The sequence below is a fragment of the Balaenoptera musculus genome, chromosome 5 (genome assembly GCF_009873245.2).
Source record: "Balaenoptera musculus isolate JJ_BM4_2016_0621 chromosome 5, mBalMus1.pri.v3, whole genome shotgun sequence".
NCBI classification, from domain to species: domain Eukaryota; kingdom Metazoa; phylum Chordata; class Mammalia; order Artiodactyla; family Balaenopteridae; genus Balaenoptera; species Balaenoptera musculus.
In genome coordinates this window covers 126,395,883-126,417,374 of record NC_045789.1, presented here as the reverse complement: position 1 = coordinate 126,417,374, position 21,492 = coordinate 126,395,883, and the positions used below count along the sequence as shown (strand labels likewise).

General features: G+C 41.5%; 1 protein-coding gene across 4 annotated transcripts in view; it reads right to left on the bottom strand.

Annotated features, from left to right (window-relative positions):
- Positions 1 to 8,663, bottom strand: part of LARP1B (La ribonucleoprotein 1B) — a 130,077-nt gene extending 121,414 nt beyond the window's left edge. For all 4 annotated transcript variants that reach the window (XM_036852539.1, XM_036852540.1, XM_036852541.1 and 1 more), the window contains exon 1: positions 7,952 to 8,663. In XM_036852539.1, the coding sequence (XP_036708434.1) occupies positions 7,952 to 8,519 (568 nt within the window). In that variant the 5' untranslated portion in view covers positions 8,520 to 8,663. The remainder of the gene's footprint in view (positions 1 to 7,951) is intronic.
- Between the last annotated feature and the right edge of the window lie 12,829 nt (positions 8,664 to 21,492).

The window sequence follows — 21,492 nt, the reverse complement described above, 5'->3', positions numbered from 1 at the left end:
ACAGGCTTCCTGAATGGATACAAAAACAAGACCCATATATACTCTGTCTACAAGAAATCCACTTCAGACCTAGGGACATATACATACTGAAAGTGAGGAAATGGAAAAAGATATTCCATGCAAATGGAAATCAAAAGAAAGCGGGAGTAGCAATTCTCATACGAGATAAAATAGACTTTAAAATAAAGAATATTACAAGAGACAAGGAAGGACACTACATAATGATCAAGGGATCAATCCAAGAAGAAGATACAACAATTATAAATATATATACACCCAACATAGGAGCACCTCAATACATAAGGCAACTGCTAACAGCCATAAAAGAGGAAATCAACAGTAACACAATAATAGTAGGGGACTTTAACACCTCACTTACAGCAATGGACAGATCATCCAGAGAGAAAATTAATAAGGAAACACAAGGTTTAAATGACACAACAGACCAGATAGATTTAATTGATATTTATAGGACATTCCATCCAAAAAACAGCAGATTACACTTTCTCCTCTAGTGTACACGGAACATTCTCCAGGATAGGACACATCTTGGGTCACAAATCAAGCCTCGGTAAACTTAAGAAAATTGAAATCATTTGAAGCATCTTTTCCGACCACAGCGCTATGAGATTAGAAATCAATTACAGGGAAAAAAACATAAAAAACACAAACACATGGAGGCTAAACAGTACATTACTAAATAACCAAGAGATCACTGAAGAAATCAAAAAGGAAATCAAAAAATACCTAGAGACAAATGACAACGAAAACACGACGATCCAAAACCTATGGGATGCAGCACAATCAGTTCTAAGAGGGAAGTTTATAGCAATACAAGCCTACCTCAAGAAACAAGAAAAATCTCAAATAAAAAATCTAACCTTACACCTAAAGGAACTAGAGAAAGAAGAACAAAGAAAACCCAAAGTTAGTAGAAGGAAAGAAATCATAAAGATCAGAGCAGAAATAAATGAAATAGAAACAAAGAAAACAATAGCAAAGATCAATAAAACTAAAAGCTGGTTCTCTGAGAAGATAAAAAAAATTGATAAACCTTTAGCCAGACTCATCAAGAAGAAGAGAGGACTCAAATCAATAAAATTAGAAATGAAAAAGGAGAACTTACAACAGACACTGCAGAAATACAAAGCATACTAAGAGACTACTACAAGCAACTCTATGCCAATAAAATGGACAACCTAGAAGAAGTGGACAGGGGCTTCCCTGGTGGCGCAGTGGTTGAGAGTCTGCCTGCCAATGCAGGGGACACGGGCTCGAGCCCTGGTCTGGGAAGATCCCACATGCCGCGGAGCGACTGGGCCCGTGAGCCACAATTACTGAGCCTGCGCATCTGGAGTCTGTGCTCCGCAACAAGAGAGGCCGCGATAACAAGAGGCCCGCGCACCGCAATGAAGAGTGGCCCCCGCTTGCCGCAACTAGAGAAAGCCCTCGCACAGAAACGAAGATCCAACACAGCCATAAATAAATAAATAAATAAATAAAATTTAAAAAAAAAAAAAAAAGAGGACAAATTCTTAGAAAGGTATAACCTTCCAAGACTAAACCAGGAAGAACTAGAAAATATGAACAGACCAATCACAGGTAATGAAATTGAAACTGTGATTAAAAATCTTCCAACAAACAGTAGTCCAGAACCAGATGGCTTCACAGGTGATGTCTATCAAACATTTAGAGAAGAACTAACACCTATCCTTCTCAAACTCTTCCAAAAAATTGCAGAGGAAGGAACACTCCCAAACTCATTCTACGTGGCCACCATCACCCTGATACCAAACAAGGCAAAGTTACTGCAAAAAAAAAAAGAAAATTACAGACCAATATCACTGATGAATATAGATGTAAAAATCCTCAACAAAATACTAGCAAACAGAATCCAACAACACATTAAAAGGATCATACACCATGATCAAGTGGGATTTATCCCAGGGATGCAGGGATTCTTCAGTGTACGCCAATCAATCAATGTGATACACCATATTAACAACTTGAAGAAGAAAAACCACATGATCATCTCAATAGATGCAGAAAAAGCTTCTGACAAAATTCAACACCCATTTATGATAAAAACTCTCCAGAAAGTGGGCATAGAGGGAAACTACCTCAACATAATAAAGCCCTTATACAACAAAACGACAGCAAACATCATTCTCAATGGTGAAAAACTGAAAGCATTTTCTCTAAGATCAGGAACAAGACAAGGATGTCCACTCTCGCCACTATTATTCAACATAGTTCTGGAAGTCCTAGTCACGGCAGTCAGAGAAGAAAAAGAAATAAAAGGAATACAACTTGGAAAAGAAGAAGTAAAACTGTCACTGTTTGCAGATGACATGATACTATACATAGAGAATCCGAAAGATGCCACCAGAAAACTAATAGAGCTAATCAATGAATTTGGTAAAGTTGCAGAATACAAAATTAATGCACAGAAATCTCCTGCATCCCTGTACACTAACAACGAAAGATCAGAAAGAGAAATTAAGGAAACAATCCCATTCACCACTGCAACAAAAAGAATAAAATACCTAGGAATAAACCTACATAAGGAGGTAAAAGACCTGTACTCAGAAAACTGTAAGACACTGATGAAAGAAATCAAAGATGACACAAACAAATGGAGAGATATACTGTGTCCTTGGATTGGAAGACTCAATATTGTGAAGATGACTATACTATCCAAAGCAATCTACAGATTCAATGCAATCCCCATCAAATTACCAGTGGCATGTTTTACAGAACTAGAACAAAAAATCTTAAAATTTGTATGGAGACATAAAAGACCCCGAATAGCCAAAGCAATCTTGAGGGAAAAAAACGGAGCTGGAGGAATCAGACTCCCTGACTTCAGACTGTACTACAAAGCTACAGTAATCAAGACAATATGGTACCGGCACTAAAACAGAAATATAGATCACTGGAACAGGATAGAAAGCCCAGAGGTAAACCCACACACCTATGGTCAACTAATCTATGACAAAGGAGGCAAGGATATACAATGGAGAAAAGACAGTCTCTTCAATAAGTGGTGCTGGGAAAACTGTACAGCTACATGTAAAAGAACGGAATTAGAACACTCCTTAACACCATAAACAAAAATAAACTCAAAAGAGATTAGAGACCTAAATGTAAGACCGGACACTATAAAACTCTTAGAGGAAAACATAGGAAGAACACTCTTTGACATAAATCACAGCAAGATCTTTTTTGATCCACCTCCTAGAGTAATGAAAATAAAAACAAAAATAAAGAAATGGGACCTAATGAAACTTAAAAGCTTTTGCAAAGCAAAGGAAACTACAAGCAAGACAAAAAGACAAACCTCAGAATGGGAGAAAATATTTGCAAACGAATCAACAGACAAACAGACAAAGGATTAATCTCCAAAATATATAAACAGCTCATGCAGCTCAATATTAAAAAAACAAACAACCCAATCCAAAAATGGGCAGAAGACCTAAATAGACATTTCTCCAAAGAAGACATACAGATAGCCAAGAAGCACATGAAAAGCTGCTCAACATCACTAATTACTAGAGAAATGCAAATCAAAACTACCATGAGGTATCACCTCACCCCAGTTAGAATGGGCATCATCAGAAAATCTACAAACAACAAATGCTGGAGAGGGTTATGGAGAAAAGCGAACACTCTTGCATTGTTGGTGGGAATGTGAATTGATACAGCCACTATGGAGAACAGTATGGAGGTTCCTTAAAAAACTAAAAATAGAGTTACCGTATGACCCAGCAATCCCACTACTGGGCATATACCCAGAGGAAACCGTAATTCAACAACACACATGCACCCCAATGTTCACTGCAGCACTATTTACAATAGTCAGGTCATGGAAGCAACCTAAACGCCCATCGACAGACGAATGGATAAAGAAGATGTGGTACATATATACAAAGGATTATTACTCAGCCATGAAAAGGAACGAAATTGGGTCATTTGTAGAGATGTGGATGGATCTAGAGACTGTCATACAGAGTGAAGTAAGTCACAAAGAGAAAAACAAATATCGTATATTAACTCATACATGTGGAACCTAGAGAAATGGTACAGACGAACCGGTTTGCAGGGCAGAAATAGAGACACAGATGTAGAGAACAAACGTATGGACCCCAAGGGGGGAAAGTGGCAGGGGGTGGGGGTGGTGGCGGTGAGATGAATTGGGAGATTGGGATTGACATATACACACTAATATGTGTAAAACAGATAACAATAAAAACCTGCTGTATAAAGAATAAATAAAACAAAATTTTAAAAAAACACGTAAAAAAACCTACTTACTTCTCGTACTCTGAAAGTGGGAGTATCAATTAGTAGTCATTTTCAAGAGCAACTTGTCAACAAATACACTGTGACCTAACAATTCCACTTTTCTCTCCTAGAGAAAATCAGATATGTATTTTCTCTAGGATAAAAGGCATGCATAAAAATGTAACAACCAAGATGTTGATTAATAGGTAAATGGCTAAATTAACTACATCAGTTATATTTATGGACCACTTCTCAGCAATTTTTTTAAAGTTTACATTAAAAAGGATCAACTTCATCACAAGGAAAAAAATTTTTTTATAACTAAGTATGTAGATGGTAGTTAACTAAACTTATGGTGATCATTTCGCAATATGTATATACAAATCTCGAATCATTATGTTGCACACCTGAAACTGATGTTAATTGTACCTTAATTTAAAAAATAAAAAACTCACTAGTTGTAAAGAAGAAAAATAAAAGATCTACCAATACTTTAAAAATATTCTAAACACATATACAAAACACTATATTTGGAAGTAATTTCACAGAAAGGACTGAAAGGATATTCAGTAAACTGCTAACATGACTATCTTTTTTCTGAAGGGAACATCAAAAGTTCCTTTACAAGAACATATTTATGTATCATTTACATAACTTAATTAAAATGTTATTAGAGTTACAGTAAGCTTATTTGAGGTTTCTGGGAAGCACACTTGGAGAAAAGAAGGTTGATGGAGTCAAGAAGACGAAGGATGAAAAAGATGAAAAAAAAATCATTTTATTTTTTGTATTTTGGCTGCGCCTTGCGGCACGCGGGATGGTTCCCTGACCAGGGATCGAACCTGGGCCTCTGCAGTGAAAGCACCAAATCCTAACCACTAAGCCACCAGGGAACTCCCAAAATCAATATTTTTATACATCGTTTTTGTGTGTAAAAGAATTAAAATTGTATTAGAAAGCTGATTTTTAATATGCAAAATGTAACCATGGGTACAGGTAAGTGATTCATAAATCCCATACTGTGATTTTAATAAAGGTCTCCAAAATAAATAAAACTACTTTAAACAAGGGTTGGGGGACAATTCTTTCCAGTCTCCTGACCGGAGTTTAAAACTGCAGTGACACTATTCTAGGCTTCTCCTGTGGGCCAGGCTTTGGTTGAAAAGAGGGCCTTATCTGGATTACCAGAAACAGCAATACACAAGCCAGAACCATCCCAAAAGTGGAGGAAAGTGTGTCACAAGGTCTGAAGAATGCCTCACCTGCAGTTCAGTTAGAACTGCAGGTTCTAACAGAAAATTCATGATTACAAGTCCTTAAATACTTCCCTACATTTCCTATGTTTCTATCTCTGGTAATAAACTTTCTGGCGAAATTTTATGGATGGAATTCCTGTATCTCATTGAGTGAGTGACAGTAAATCCAGGTTTGGTTAGGACAAACATAGTTTAATTCTGTTATTACAGCATAATTAATATCCTCTTTCCCTCTCATGAATATCCTGGTTTATAGGATAAATCACATAGGCCTCCTACTAATAAGATTATTATACTAATTTAACACTCCCTTAGTTTGCACCTACTCTGGACCCTGGACCCTAAAGGTCCTCTGCTCCTATTTCATTATTCTTGAGGTTGCAAATTTGCTTAGGAAAATAGGAAGCCGGCAGACCCAGGTTATAGAAGGCAATCTGGTATTAAGAAATGAAAGAAAATATATCCATTTCATTCATTTACAAGGCCCAGAAATCATCACAAAAGTCAACTAGCTAGGTAGTAACACTATCTGGACTAGAACCCAAGTTGTGCGTTTCTACACAACAAATCTCTTATCAAAGTTACCTAAGTTATTCAATTACTAATAGAAGTTGTGTAGAAGTATAGAGTCAGTACTGGGGACAGGCTATAAAGTTACTCTAGCACTTCACACAGGAAGAACGGTATTCCTGAGGGCACAAAATAGATTCCAAGAACAGAAATGCTGCCTACAGAGAAACAACAGCAAAATTAAAATCCCCATGAACCACACCATACATCAAGCATCACCTGGTTCTTAATCTCCAACAAAGATTAAGGACCCCAGTGAAGGCACCTGTAGGTTAATTATATTAAACTGTTAAATATTTTCACAAGGTCATTTCCAATTAAAATTTCTGAGTCTCATCTTGAAAGTTTTAAAACCTGTCAAATTAACTGTACAACCAATAGGGTTTTTTTTGTAGATCACTGAATATAATGTATAATGTGTGTAAGTCTAGAAGTAGGGAGGGGAAACAGCCATTAAGATTCACTAGAGTTTTCTTTCCCTTTGCTAAATTTTACAGAGATTTTGCTTTAAGATTTTTGTTCACTTCAGTTATTAATACTAGTAAACAGATAGATCTTTGCAGCTAGGAGAGACTGGTGGCAGTATTAAATTTAGAGCAAAATTTTAAACAGCTTTTTCTGCAAGTGTTAAGATTTATCAAGAATGATGATTTAAAAACCATTTATCAGACCTCAGCTGTAAAATAACTTCTGTTTAAATAAAGTTATACTGTACCACAGAATTAAAAAAAAATGATTTGAGTATTACTGTGCAAATCAATTATCACTTATCTCACTCTGTTGGAGTTCCTTGGAAGAAATGTTACTATACCTCTATACCTGCAATATGTGTGTCTATAACAATCACCTTATATTTAACCATTTCCTTTATCTCTTTTGAGCCTCACAACCCTGTAAACATGCTTGAATTTTCCCTGTTCCACTGTTAACCTTAATTTTAAGAAGAGTGAAGACTTGTACGTAAACAGCTGTAATTTCTATATGAAAAGTTCAATTAATTTACTACAACTTAATTAGAAAGCAAAACTAGGAGATACTGGTTTCTGTCTTCGGTTTATTTAGTATTTCCACTTAAACCAAAAATTAAAAAAAAAAACCTGCAGTTGCTATAACCAAAATAAAGCACCAAGGGCCATACTGCATTGGTCAGCATTCAAATGCAGTGGCATAATCTTACCTCCCCTAGAGAGGGGAGCTAACTGAATGTCAGAAGACTACTGTTCACCTAATGGGCAATTCACTCTCTTGTCAACTATCCTATTTCATTTCAACCAGTTTCCACCACAGTCGTAAACTCAAAGCTTTTGAGTAGCAACTACAGCACAGCATCTCATTTTTAATATGACTACTTAGCACGGTTTTGAAAACACTGAAATTTTCAGCTTACCAATTATTTCACAATAAAAAATTCACAATTGCTCTTCCACTTAACATATAAACCTCCTTGCTCCGACTGGCTTCACCTCTTTTTAAAAAGTCTACAGAAACTTTTCTATAGGATGAACTGCAACACCTACCTAAAGTCAGCTGTCCCACGTCACTAACACGTGGGGTAAGACCTAAGTGAGGCTGTGCCCGCCGAGCGGCTCAGCTCCGTGACCCCCGCCGTGCCCCACCAGTCAAGGAGAACCCGAGGTCCCACCTCTTCCTGCTGCTCCCTTCCCAGATGTCCATTTATGTAAACAGGCAAAGTGAATGACACCTTGGAACGAAATACCTCCGACTGACAGGGAACGGAGGCCTGCCCCTCCCCCACCCCACCACCCCCCGCCAGCCTCTGCCGCCACGCGAGTCGCCCCTGCACACACCCTCCCGGTGCCCACCGCAGAGGAGCCACAGACCTGCCTCCAGGGTTTCCAGTGGGGGCAGCGGCGGCGGCCCCGTCCCGGCGGGGGACAGGTGCTGGGAAGGCTTTTTGGTCCAGGGATTCTCCTTCCGCGGCAGCGGCGGCGGCGGCGGTGGCGGCGGCGGCGGCGTTGGCGGCGGCGGCGTTGGCGGCGGCGGCGGCGGCGGCGGTAGCTTTTCCTCAGAGCCTGCCGCCGCCGCCTCCTCCTCCCGGGCGTCTTCGGCCGGCGAGTCCCGCGGCAGCGGTGGCGGCGGCTCCCAGCCGAAGGGCCCCCCCTGCCCGCGCGCCTTGTGCGCCAGGTGCAGCGCCAGGGGCTTCACGGACACGGCCGCCTGAGGCACGCTGTGTCCCAGCACGGGCGCCGGCAAGGGCTCTCCCCGCGCCCCCGTGCTGGTGGCGAGCGCGTTCCTCTCCTCCCTCGCTGCCTCCTTGCCCTCCCGTTCGGGCGGAGGCAGCTTCCCGGCTTGCCGGCTCGCCGCGGCCGACAGCGACTCCCTCTCAGCTGGTACCGCGGGCCGCTCCTCCTGAGGGTGAGCGGCGGGCACCCGGACGCGAGCAGACATCGTTCCCCTGCCCCAGCCGCCCCAGCCGGGGGCGGCCCGGGGCCAGGGAGCCCGGCTGCCCGTCTCTCCGCCGGGACACCGACTGGCTCCGGCCTGGGGAAGAGAACCCGAGAGCCCGGCCGCCCGCGTCGGCTCAGGCCGCGGAGCTCCCGGCGTCGAACGGGGCGCTAACCGCCCGCCGGCCCAGCCCGCGTCAGCGGCGCGAGCCCCGAGCCTGCCAACACGCGCCGGGCGCCGCAGCCGGGGGCCGGTAGCCCTCACTTGACGCGGGCTGCGGCAGAAACGCCGCAACGCGAAGCTGTAGTACCTCCAGCAGAAACAGGGAGGCTCGCGCTCCCAGAGCCAGTAACTGCTCGTGGGGTCAGAGGCGGAGGCGGGGGCGTGGAGGGGGCGGTCCGAGAGGATAGAGCGGGGGCGGGGCCTCCCGGAGGAGCGTGACGTGGCCGCTCACCGGCTCGTGCCCTCGCCGGGCCGCCGCCCCCGGTGGTTGACTGACTATCCCGCCTGGGTGCCGCCCTGCTTGAGGGCTGGCCCCGCCCCAGCGGCCAGCCGAGGGGGAAGGAGAGCGAACTGGGCGATTCCCCGATTCGCGGGCTACGGCGGCCCCCTCTGCGGGCGCAGGGGCGGGGCGCGCACCAATCCTCTGTGACTCGCGACGGGCTCGCGTCTCGCTCAGCCGGCTGCGAGCGAGGGGCGGGGCGCGCTACGCACGTGGCTCGGGGCGGGCGGTGGGGTCGCTTTGCCACAGGCCCTGAAGTGCAGTTGACTCCAGGCGAGGTGGGTAATCTTGGCCGCCGAGGCTGGGCGGCTCCTGAATGGGCCTGGATACCACCATCGGGTTACCTTGTCCTCTGCGTCTGTCGCCTCGCCCCGTGAAAAAGTTTCCCCCGGCGCTTTGGGGCACTGCGGTAATCTGTAATCTTGAGCCGCGTCCAAAATAAAAACAGTGTAATCTGTAGGTAAAGTTATGAAACCTTTGCCCCGGCACTAGGATTAGTGCACTTCTCCGCCCCTATTCCCACCCACGATCCGAAATATTTTTAAAGTCGTATGGAGTAAAACAGATTGTTAATTTCTTCGCCGGCTTTTTAAACAATTTTATGAGGTTTTTCTGTGTGTGTCTTTTTTTTTTATAATGTGATTCAGTTATACATATATATATTCTTTTCCAGATTCTTTCCCATTATAGGTTATTACAAGATACTGAATATACTTCCCTGTGCTATACAGTAGGTCCTTGTTGTTTATTTTATACACATGTTTTTGAATTTGTAGAGAACACTTTTTTACAAATTAACCATGCTCCAAATACTTTTTCCTGGAATGGATATATGTTAAAAAGGTACAAATATATTTTGATTTTTAAAATGCAATGAGAGCTTTCTACTTGGCACTCAAATGAGTGATATTGGTTTCATATGTGTGTATTTATGAGTTAATAATGTTTCTGTTCCCGTGCAAGTTCGCCGAAAATGGGTTCAGCTAGGTGAAAAAAATTTCCCCTGAGGGACCGTCCCCCTCAACCCCCTGAAAATATCTGTACCTGACGTTCGTATGGACTTGACAATGGGTCCCTCCTGGCTTCCTTTAAGGGCTGCCAAATGTGTACAGGACTCCCATCCCATGAGTCTTGCTTCAATCACATTAAACTCGAGATGCTATCTTTTTTTGTTTACTCAAAAGTTGTACTAGGCATAAATTCCTTATTTTCCTAGGGCTAATAAACTATTCGCACATTACAACAACTATAAACAATAAAGCCTCTCTTGTTTTCCACTGTGCTTCCACCACTAAGTGTATTCCAGAGAGGCGCCATCTTTTCTAGCTCTCTTATTGGTGAAGCCTTGTGTTTTTAACTACCAACTAAGTGCTCTTCCTGCTATAATCAGCCTTTTGGAGTCTCGCCAAGTAATGCTTGACTCTTTTACAAAAGCCTGTCAACAAATTCACACTCCACATGACTCAGAGAACACTTTCTATTTTACCATCTATTTAAATATGCGTGGATTAAAGACGTGGATTCAGTTGAGAAAAAGGGTATGTGGAATGGTTCCCAAAGTTAGATTCATATGGGCTACCTAATTATGGTTGGTGGTTTTGTTTGTTGCTGTTTTGGTTTTTCTTTTTTAAGTGAAAAACCATAAAGATGCTTTACTGACGAAACACAGGACTTTCTTGGCAATAGGTTGTGCTTCCAAGGAGAGAAGAACTGGAGGGTAAATGTGTACTCAAAAGGTCTAGCAAAGAACTCGACAGTAGGTGTTTGGGTATCTTCACTGTAGTGCAGTGCCACTAATGTCAGTGAAGGGAGTTGGCTATTTGTTCTCCCTCTTTTAAACACATATTACTAACTCCTGCTTCCATGTAACTGCCTCTTGGAAACAACTTCACCTATCTTCTGTTTGCTCCTCCATGTCTGTTCTCCACCCCTTCCCTGCTCTGTGTCAGGGAGGGCTGACCCACCCAGATTACACCTATGATAATCCCTTGTTCTGCTTGGTATCTCCATGGATTCAGGTAGTGGGAAGTATCGGCAGGAGATTCAAGGCCAGAAGATAGTGGGGTCATAGTCCTTATTCCCCAGGATGGGTCACCAAGGGTTGACTGCAGAGCCTTCTCTGTACAGTTAATCTCTAATCCTTCCCTTTGCCTCTTCAGGCCTAAGTGTAATAACCGCTAGTCCTTGGGGTACTGCATTATCCCTTGTTGGTTTCCCGGACTCTTACCTGCACCTCTGTAAATAATTTAATAATTCTCTTCAAATTATTCAGTTTGAGTTTTCCATCTGGTATCTGATGGGAACCTGACTGACCTAATTTGCCATTGCTGAAGCCCCGTTAGTTTGTCATCTGGCCTCTACTCAGCAAGATTCTTCCTCTGCTTCTTAGTTCAAAATCATCAAAGAAAGACTTTATTTTTTTGTAGCCCGATCACACAAATCATTATCCATCCTATGGATTATTTGCCCTTGGGTAGGATCCCCATCTGGCCTGGAGAAACAGGTTATTGGTTCAGAATACTGCCATCAAGGCAATGGGGATGGGAAAGCCAGTTATCAGTAGGAATGTGAGAGAGGTACATCCTTTAACCAGGTTTTTGTTTTTTTAAATAAATTTATTTGTTTATTTTTTGGCTGTGTTGGGTCTTCATTGCTGTGCGTGGGCTTTCTCTAGTCACGCAAGTGGGGGCTACTGTTTGTTGCGGTGTGCAGGCTTCTCATTGCGGTGGCTTCTCTTTGTTGTGGAGCACAGGCTCTAGGCACGTGGGCTCAATAGTTGTGGCTCACGGGCTCAATAGTTGTGGCTCGCAGGCTTAGTTGCTCCACAGCATGTGGGATCTTCCTGGACCAGGGCTTGAACCCGTGTCCCCTGCATTGGCAGGTGCATTCTTAACCACTGCACTACCAGGGAGGTCCCCTTTAACCAGGTTTTCTTCCCTTTCCCAATCCTAGTGAGTGGACCACCATATAACCTAGGAGTCCATATAACCCTCACCCTCCATAATCCATTCATTTACATATATCTCAAGCATCTGCCAAGCAGTGTTCTAGACACTCACCAAGACTGATTGTACCTCCTAAGTGTCTGTCACAAAGTCCTGCTTTCTCCACTGCCACCACCCTACTCCAAACTGCCTTTATGCTTCTGTAATACTGTTACAACCTCTTAACTAGCCAGCCTCTCTGCCTCCACTGAGACCTATTTGATACAATTATTGTGAGGATTGCATGAGATAATATGTGTAAAATGCTTACCAAGACCTTAGCTCAATAATACTGCCTATTTTTATTGCTTTTAAATCCATAGACTTAACCAGGATATGTGGCTTTAATTTTACTGAACTACTGAAGTTAGAAGCCTGATCTTTTTTTTTTTTTTAAATGAAAAACTGGAATCTACAACAGAGGTATAGGGTTATCTTTTCAAAAAAGAGAAAATGGTTCTCTGGGCCTCAGAAGTTATGAAACACCTAAAGAAATTATACAAACTTGATGATCACATGTTCAAATGAGCCTCTAAAAGGTGAATCTTGTTTTTCCTGTTTAGAGTATGCTAATATGTCTTCAGGTGATTGAACCCATTTCTCCTCCCCCTCTCCCTGGTGTCTCAGGAAATCAAAGTCCCAAGAGAACATCAAGATCTTTGTTTTTATTACCAGTGCAGTTGAGGTTCAGGCTGGTAAAAACCCAATGTGCAGATAGCTGTACTGCATACTAGAAAGGTTTCAAAGAATGCATTAGATATAATCTATTTCAAAGTCCCACAGTTCAAGGAGAAGATAAAACTAAACCCAGAGTTTTTTTTAACTTCCTATAACTCTTTTTTTTTTAAATATAGATTTATTTATTTATTTTTTGGCTGTGTTGGGTCTTCGTTGCTGCCCGCGGGCTTTCTCTAGTTGCGGCGAGCGGGGGCTACTGTTCGTTGTGGTGGGGCTACTCTTCGTTGTGGTGCGTGGGCTTCTCATTGCGGTGGCTTCTCTCGTTGCGGAGCACGGGCTCTAGGCGCGCGGGCTTCAGTAGTTGTGGTTCACGGGCTCTGGAGCGCAGGCTCAGTAGCTGTGGCGCACGGGCTTAGTTGCTCCGTGGCATGTGGGATCTTCCCAGACCAGGGCTCGAACCCGTGTCTCCTGCATTGGCAGGCGGATTCGCAACCACTGCGCCACCCGGGAAGCCCTAAAATAACTCTTCAAAAGACTAGATTTTTAAACTAGATACACTGAAACATCATTACCTCCAGTTGCAGAGCCTTGGGCCCTGTTTATCATAATAACTGCTTTAATTATGAGGTAATTCTCAGAGAAGTACTAAATACTTCCAATTATCTCTAACTTTCAAGGTAGGGTCAGTGCTAATTTGTGTTTGAAAGGCTTTGCTCCTTCCCTTCGATTAATACAACTGATGTATTCAATCTTAAAGTGAGAATAAAAGCACCTCTAGAAAATTTTGCTCTTTTTTTACTTATCTGTATCATACAAATAGGTAAAAACACTGTGCTTGTCATGTAAACATAGCTCCAAAACAAATCTAGGCTACCTTTCAACCAGATTGCCATTCCTATCTCTCTACTTTTAGGTAGGTTTTAATACACCAGTTTAACAGAATAGGAACTCTCTCAAAAGTTTGGGTCTTGCTTAAAAACTCTCAGCCAGTAACAGCTAGGATTGATACTGAACACTGTCTGCCTTTCCTGCCACACTATTTAGTCTTTTTTCTTCTACAATAACTTGAAATAACACAAATAATGAAGTAATAGTTAATCTTTTTAAAAAATAACTCTAAAAGCATAAGCTCAAGGAATTCTCTTCCAGGTTTCAAAGAACAGGGATTTTCAAACAATAGGGTATACAAAGGATTAATAACCTTTCTGAATTCTTCACACAATCCAGTTATATTTAATATTAGTATAGCTTTATGAATACTGGCACAACACAAATGAGATCTTTAAATTCAAGTTCAAATGAACTTCAGTGGTTGACATTAGAAAAAATAAAGTTTCTCTGACATCAGAGAAATTAGGGAAAAGTTTTTGTCACCTTCTTAAAACTTATTATAGCTAATTTTAATCAATTAGTTAAGTATTCACTGAGTGCTTACTGTGGTCCCATGACTGAGCTAGACCCTGGGGATACACTGGTGAACTGGTCAGTTCACGAAGTTACGCAGAAAGGCAGAATGCATAGTGCAGTAGCTTTCACACCTCATGACTTGATACATATAACTGAACCAAAAGCTTCACAAACCAGTACATATCCTTACAAATGAGTACATTCTTATGTGATCTATTCCATTTTACTTTTCTAAAAAAGCACTAAATTAATTTCCTGACACAGGTACATACAGATTGTAACCTACAGTTTCTAAAAAAATGATAGTGGCACAGTGGTTAAACTGAAACTAGATTATCTGGGTTCAAATGTCAGCTCTGCCACTTCCTAACAGTAAAACTGAGGGCAAATTATTTAACCTCTCTGTGATTTGGTTTCCTTATCTGTAAAATGTGAAGAATAATTGTACCTAGTTGTATGGTTGCTGTGAGGATTAAAAGGGTAAGTTTATTTAAAACTCATAGGGTGGGGACTTCCCTGGTGGTCCAGTGGCTAAGACTTCACGCTCCCAATGCAGGGGGCCTGGGTTTGATCCCTGGTCGGGGAACTGGATCCCAACTGGATCCCACATGCCCCAACTAAGAGTTTGCATGCCGCAACTAAAGATCCCTCATGCAGCAACTAAAGATCCTGCATGCCACAACTAAGACCCAGCACAGCCAAATAAATAAATTTTTTTAAAAATAAAACTCATGGAGTGGTACCTGGCAGATAGTAAAGGTCAATAACTAAAATCTGTCATCATTACCACTACAACTATTATTATTACTATTACTATTATTAGAGGAAACTGACAAAAACCAAACTCAATAATTACAGATTGTTGATAAGTATTATGAAGAAAACCAATCAAGGAGGTAAGATTTAAACTGAGAATTAAAGGATGAGAAGGAACAGGCTATGGGACAAGTATTCTGTTAAAATGAAAGGAGCTTGGTGTAAGCTCCTTGGTATAAGAAGTGGGAGTGTATTTACCAAGGCCTGGTAAGAGGACTGTAGCTAGGACACAATAAACAAAGCATGGCTAGAGATGAGATTGGAGAGATAGCCTAAGGCAGACCTGCAGGGGCTTCTAGATGTGGCAGGGTTTGAATTTTATTCTCAGAGCAATAGGAAGCCACCAAAAAGTTTTAACAATTAATTAACACCCCTATTGCTGCAGTATGGAAAATGAAGGGAGATGGGCAGTGGCAAAATCCAAACTGTGAAAAAGAAGTGGTTGTGGTAGTCCAGGAATGAGTTGATGGTCTGGATTCAAGTTGTGGCAGCACATATGGCAATAGAGTGACTTAAGATTCATTTTGGAAATAGGACTTGCTGATCTAATAGTTGTGAGAAGTAAGATAAAGAAGGAAATCAAGTTCTAAATTTCTCCCTAGAATAACTAATAGGGGTTGAGGTAGAAGTGTGGGAATAGGCACTTTGCCTCATTTTCTTAGTATTCTTAGCATGTAATTAAGTAGGAGAAATTATTGAGAATTAACTGTAGGTGACACACCCTGAGTGTAACATCTGAGAGAATCAAAATGTAGGGAATAAACATATGAAAATCATGTTCAACCTTATTAGAAATCAGGGAAATGCAAATTAAAACCACAATGAGAAAACACTATAACCCACCAGAGTGACTAAAAAAAGGGTCTGACACTACCAAAATTGTTGATGGGGATGGGGATAAGTGAGAACTCTTATACATTGGTAATATAAATTAGCACAACCATTTTGGAAGTCTGTTTGGCAGTATTTACTATAGTTGAACAGGAACATATCTCTGACCCAGGCATTTTAGTCCTACTCAACATTAATTTGTGCACCAAATGACATGAACCAAATGTTCATAGCAGCATTCTTTATAATAGCCCTTAACTAGAAATAACCAAACTGTTCATCAACAGTAGAATATATTAGTGGCATAGTTATATAATGAAATACCATACAGCTTTGAAAAATGAACAAACTATAGCTATAAGAAACAATGGGGGCTTCCCTGGTGGCGCAGTGGTTGAGAATCTGCCTGCTAATGCAGGGGACACGGGTTCGAGCCCTGATCTGGGAAGATCCCACATGCCGCGGTGCAACTAGGCCCGTGAGCCACAACTACTGAGCCTGCGCATCTGGAGCCTGTGCTCCGCAACAAGAGAGGCCGCGATAGTGAGAGGCCCGCGCACTGCAATGAAGAGTGGCCCCCACTTGCCGCAACTAGAGGAAGCCCTGACACAGAAACGAAGACCCAACACAGCCAAATAAATAAATAAATAATAATTAAAGGTGCTAATAATTAAAAAGAAAAAAGAAACAATGGGATTATCATAGACATAATGTTAAACTGTTAAACAAAAGAGATGGAGGACACAAACCAATACACTGTGATTTATATAAAATTAAGTTTACATAAAGTTCAAAAAGAGCAAAATCAATCTATTAAAAGTCAGGAGGGATTTCCCTGGTGGCGCAGTGGTTAAGAATCTGCCTGCCAATGCAGGGGACACGGGTTCAAGCCATGGTCCAGGAAGAGCCCACATGCTGCAGAGCAACTAAGCCCGTGCACCACAACTACTGAGCCTGCGCTGTAGAGCCCACAAGCCACAACTACTGAGCCTGCGTGCCACAACTACTGAAGCCCGCGTGCCTAGAGCCCGTGCTCCGCAACAAGAGAAGCCACGACAACAAGAAGCCCGCGCACCGCAACGAAGAGTGGCCCCCACTCGCTGCAACTACAGAAAGCCCTCACACAGCAACAAAGACCCAACACAGCCAAAAATTAATTAATTAATTAATTAATTTTAGAAAAGAGACAGTGCTTTAAGAAATTTATTAAATAATTGGATATGATATATATTAATATGTTGCTAGTAGTCTTTTTTTTTTTTTTTGGCCACACTGTGTGGCATGCAGGATCTTACTTCCCCCACTAGGGATCTAACCTGTGTCCCCTGCAGTGGAAGCGGGAGTCCTAACCCCTGGACCACCAGGTAATTCCCGCTAGTATTTTCTTGAAATGAGAGTGTCCTGTCTTCTGAATTCGAACATCTCAAAATAGTGATGGACATATCTGTCCATCATAAAGTACACAGGCATGAAGATAACTACTAACTCTACTTGCTCCCCATTGCTCTTGATTCTGTGATGGCCAAACCTGGCTTCCCATCAAGATTTGCCTATTAGAGAAGGGATATGTAGATCAGTGAAGATCAGAGTCTAATTAATTTAGCAGTAACATTATTCATTGAAAAATAATAACTTATATTTGTTTTTTGTTTTTTCTATTTTTTAGCCACGAGGCACAGCATGCGGGATCTTAGTTCCCCACCAAGGATGGAACCCATGCCCCCTGAAGTGGAAGCATGGTGTCTTAGCCACTGGACCGCCAGGGAAGTCCCTATATTTGGTATTTAATACATCAACTTCTCCAAGTGCATCGAAGCAGATCTCTTTTATTATTTCTTTTCATTTTGAAATATAAACAGAAATAGAAAGAATAATATAGGGAACTCTCATTTACCCATCAACCAACTTTAACAATTAACCACATTTTGACACTTTTGTTTCATTTATATATACCCCTGTATTAGTTTTCTATTGCTGTCATAACAAATTACCAAAAATTTAGTGGCTTTAAACAACAAAAATTTATTATCTTGCGGTTCGTAGGTTAGAAGTCCAACAGGAGTCTCACCAGGATAAAATCAAGGTGTTGTCAGAGCTTCGTTCCTTTATGTAGATGCTAGTTTTTTCTAGCTTCTAGAGGCTGCCTACACATTCCTTGGCTCAGGGGTCCCTTTCTCCATCTTCAAAGCCAGCAGTTATTGGTTGAGTCCTTCTCACATCACATATCTCCAACCTCCTCTGTAATGTAGTCAAATCTCCCTTTGCGCACCTGTTCTGCCTCCCTCTTCTACTTTTAAGGATTCATAAGATTAGATTGGGGGCTTCCCTAGTGGCGCAGTAGTTCAGAATCCACCTACCAATGCAGGGGACACGGGTTCGAGCCCTGGTCCAGGAGGATCCCACATGCCGCGGAGCAACTAAGCCTGTGCACCACAACTACTGAGCCTGCACTCTAGAGCCTGTGAGCCACAACTGCTGAGCCCACATGCCTAGAGCTCGTGCTCCGCCACAAGAGAAGCCACCGCAGTGAGAAGCCCACGCACCACAATGAACAGTAGTAGCCCCCGCTCGAACGAAGACCCAACGCAGCCAAAAATAAGTAAGTAAAATAAATAAATTTATTTAAAAAAAAGAAGATTAGATTGGGCCCATCTGTATAATCCAGGATAATCTCCCCATCTCAAGATCCTTAATGTAATCACATCTGCAAAAGCCCTTTTGCCAGATAAGGTAACCTGTTCACAGGTTCCAAGGATTAGAACATCTGTACAGGATCATTATTCTGCCTGCTACAACTTACACACACACACACACACACACGCGCAGAGTCGTTCTCTCCTGCAATATTTTAAAATAAATCTGAGACAGTTTTGCCTATGGACACTTCAGTATGTATCTCTATTTCTTTTCTGCTTCATCTTCAGTCCAGTTTCTGACTCCACACTCAATCATATCATTAAAATCACCAATGACCTACATGTTAATAAGTCCACTGACTAATTTTCAGCCTTCATCTTTCATTTATTAGAATTAAATACTCAATGATACCTAATAATTAACACACATATACTAAACACTATTCTAAGTGCTTTGCATGTGTTAATCCTCAAAACAACCATATAAAATAGAAATGATTATTGCCTCCATTTTCAGACAAGGAAACCAAGTGGATAAATGGCTTGCCCAGGATCATACAGTTAAGAAAGTGCCAAGGCAAAGATTTGAGCCCAAGCCATCTGGCCCCAAATTTCTCCATAGTTCATACGCTTAACAATATACTACACTATATTGCCTTTCTTTTTCCTTAAGCTTGTTCAGAAATATTTTTAAAAAAAAATAGCTTGCGGTGATTTATTTTGTTTCTTAAATCCAATTACTCTATCATATGGTAAAACCAAATGGTACAATATTGTTTATAGTGTTTATAATGGGAAAAAAATATTCTACCTCACTGAGTCCTAGTCCCCAAAGTCACCATCTTTCAAATTTTGACTTGCCACTATAAAACATGAGGATTTAGCACACCTACAGTAGCCCATCCTCTCTTCCCTCCCTATTTTTGATATTTATCATTTATCTGTTTACTTTAAAGAACATATTTGAATGTTTACTTACTGCTCCATCAATTTTATTTTTTTAATTTTTTAAATAAATTTATTATTTTTTTAAATTTATTTTATTTTTGGCTGTGTTGGGTTTTCGTTGCTGCATGCCAGCTTCTCTCTAGTTGCGGCAAGCGGGGGCTACTCTTCGTTATAGTGTGCGGGCTTCTCATTGCGGTGGCTTCTCTTGTTGCCGAGCACAGGCTGTAGGTGTGCAGTCTTCAGTAGTTGTGGCTCGCGGGCTCTAGAGCGCAGGCTCAGTAGTTGTGGCTCACGGGCTTAGTTGCTCCACGGCATGTGGGATCTTCCCCGACCAGGGCTCGAACTTGTGTCCCCTGCATTGGCAGGTGGATTCTTAACCGCTGCGCCACCAGGGAAACCATTTTTAAATTTTTTTTTAAAAAACTCATTTTATTTATTTATTTGGCCACGCCCCACGGCTTGTGGGATCTTTGTTCCCCGACCAGGGATTGAACCTGGGACCTCCTCAGTGAAAGTACGGAGTCTTAACCACTGGGCTGCCATGAAATTCCCTCCATCAATTTTAGACAGAATCTCTTATATCCTCACAATGTAAAATGAGAATATATCACCCTACCCCATGTTCTATATTCCAATTTTTGTTTGTTTTTATTTTTAACATTTTAACCTTCTTTATTGTGAAATATAGCATACACAGAAAAGTGCCTCCCCAAAACCAAAACCAACAAATATACAAATGAATGGATAAAGTGAACAGCTAACCAGGTCAAGAATTAGAACCTGCGTGTGTCCTTTCCCATTCACAGCACTTTCTCCCTCTTAAGAGGTAATCATTTCCTTGTTTTTCTTTATGGCCTATCACTTAAGTATGTATCCCATAGGTTTGCCTATTTTTTTTAATTAATTAATTTATTTATTAATTTATTTATTTATTTTTGGCTGCGTTGGGTCTTCGTTGCTGAGCAGGGCTTTCTCTAGTTGCAGCGAGCAGGGACTACTCTTTGTTGTGGTGTGTGGGCTTCTCATTGTGGTGGCTTCTCTTTGTTTTGGAGCACGGGCTCTAGGCACACAGGCTTCAGTATTTGCGGCACGTGGGCTCAATAGTTGTGGCCTGTGGACTCTAGAGCACAAGCTCAGTAGTTGTAGCGCCTGGGCTTAGTTGTTCCGCGGCATGTGGGATCTTCCTGGACCAGGGCTCCAACCCATAACCCCTGCATTGGCAGGCGGATTCTTAACCACTGTGCCACCAGGGAAGTCCCTGTGTCATCTTTCATTCAATATTGTTTTTAAGATTCATACAAGTTGTTTAAAGCAGCTATAAGTCATTCATTTTGTTATAGTTTGTATATTCCATTATATGACTATACCACAGTTTTTTATTTATTCTATTGTTCATGGACATTTGGGTTGTTTTCGGTTTGGGGCTATTATTATAAATATTGCTATGGTAAAATTTTTCTTTTCTGGTGTGCATGTGCCAATTTCTCTAGGGTATAATTTTAAGAACAGAATTTCTGAGTCATAGGGTATGCATATCTCATCTGTTGTGGATATTGCCAAACCATTTTCCATACTCTGGTACCAATTTATACTCCCATTGGCAGTGTTTGAGAATTTGCCACATCCTGGACAACATTTCTTCCTTTCATTTACATTGTCAAGCTTAATTGTTTATATTCTATTGTGTAGCCATAATGCACTTCTTTATGCTTTATTCATAGATTGGTTCTAAAACTGAAGAATCCATAAACAGATTTATATTTTCTTATGAGTATGTAGATATTCCTCACTGCAGAACAATGTAGTGTACAAAGATTGCATTTCCTTCTCTGTGGTGTCAATGTCAGGATCCCCTAGAAACAAGATCAAATGGATTCATATCTTATATTCCATCAGTATAAGATAATAAACAAATTTTTACTACATTTCATTTTTTTAAAATAAATTTATTTATTTATTTATTTATTTAATTTATTTGGCTGCGTTGGGTCTTCACTGCTATGCGTGGGCTTTCTCTAGTTGCGGCGAGCGAGGGCTACTCTTCATTGGGGTGCACGGGCTTCTCATCGCAGTGGCTTCTCTTGTTGCGGAGCACGGGCTCTACGCATGCAGGCTCAGTAGTTGTGGAGCACGGGCTTAGTTGCTCCACGGCATGTGGAATCTTCCCAGACCAG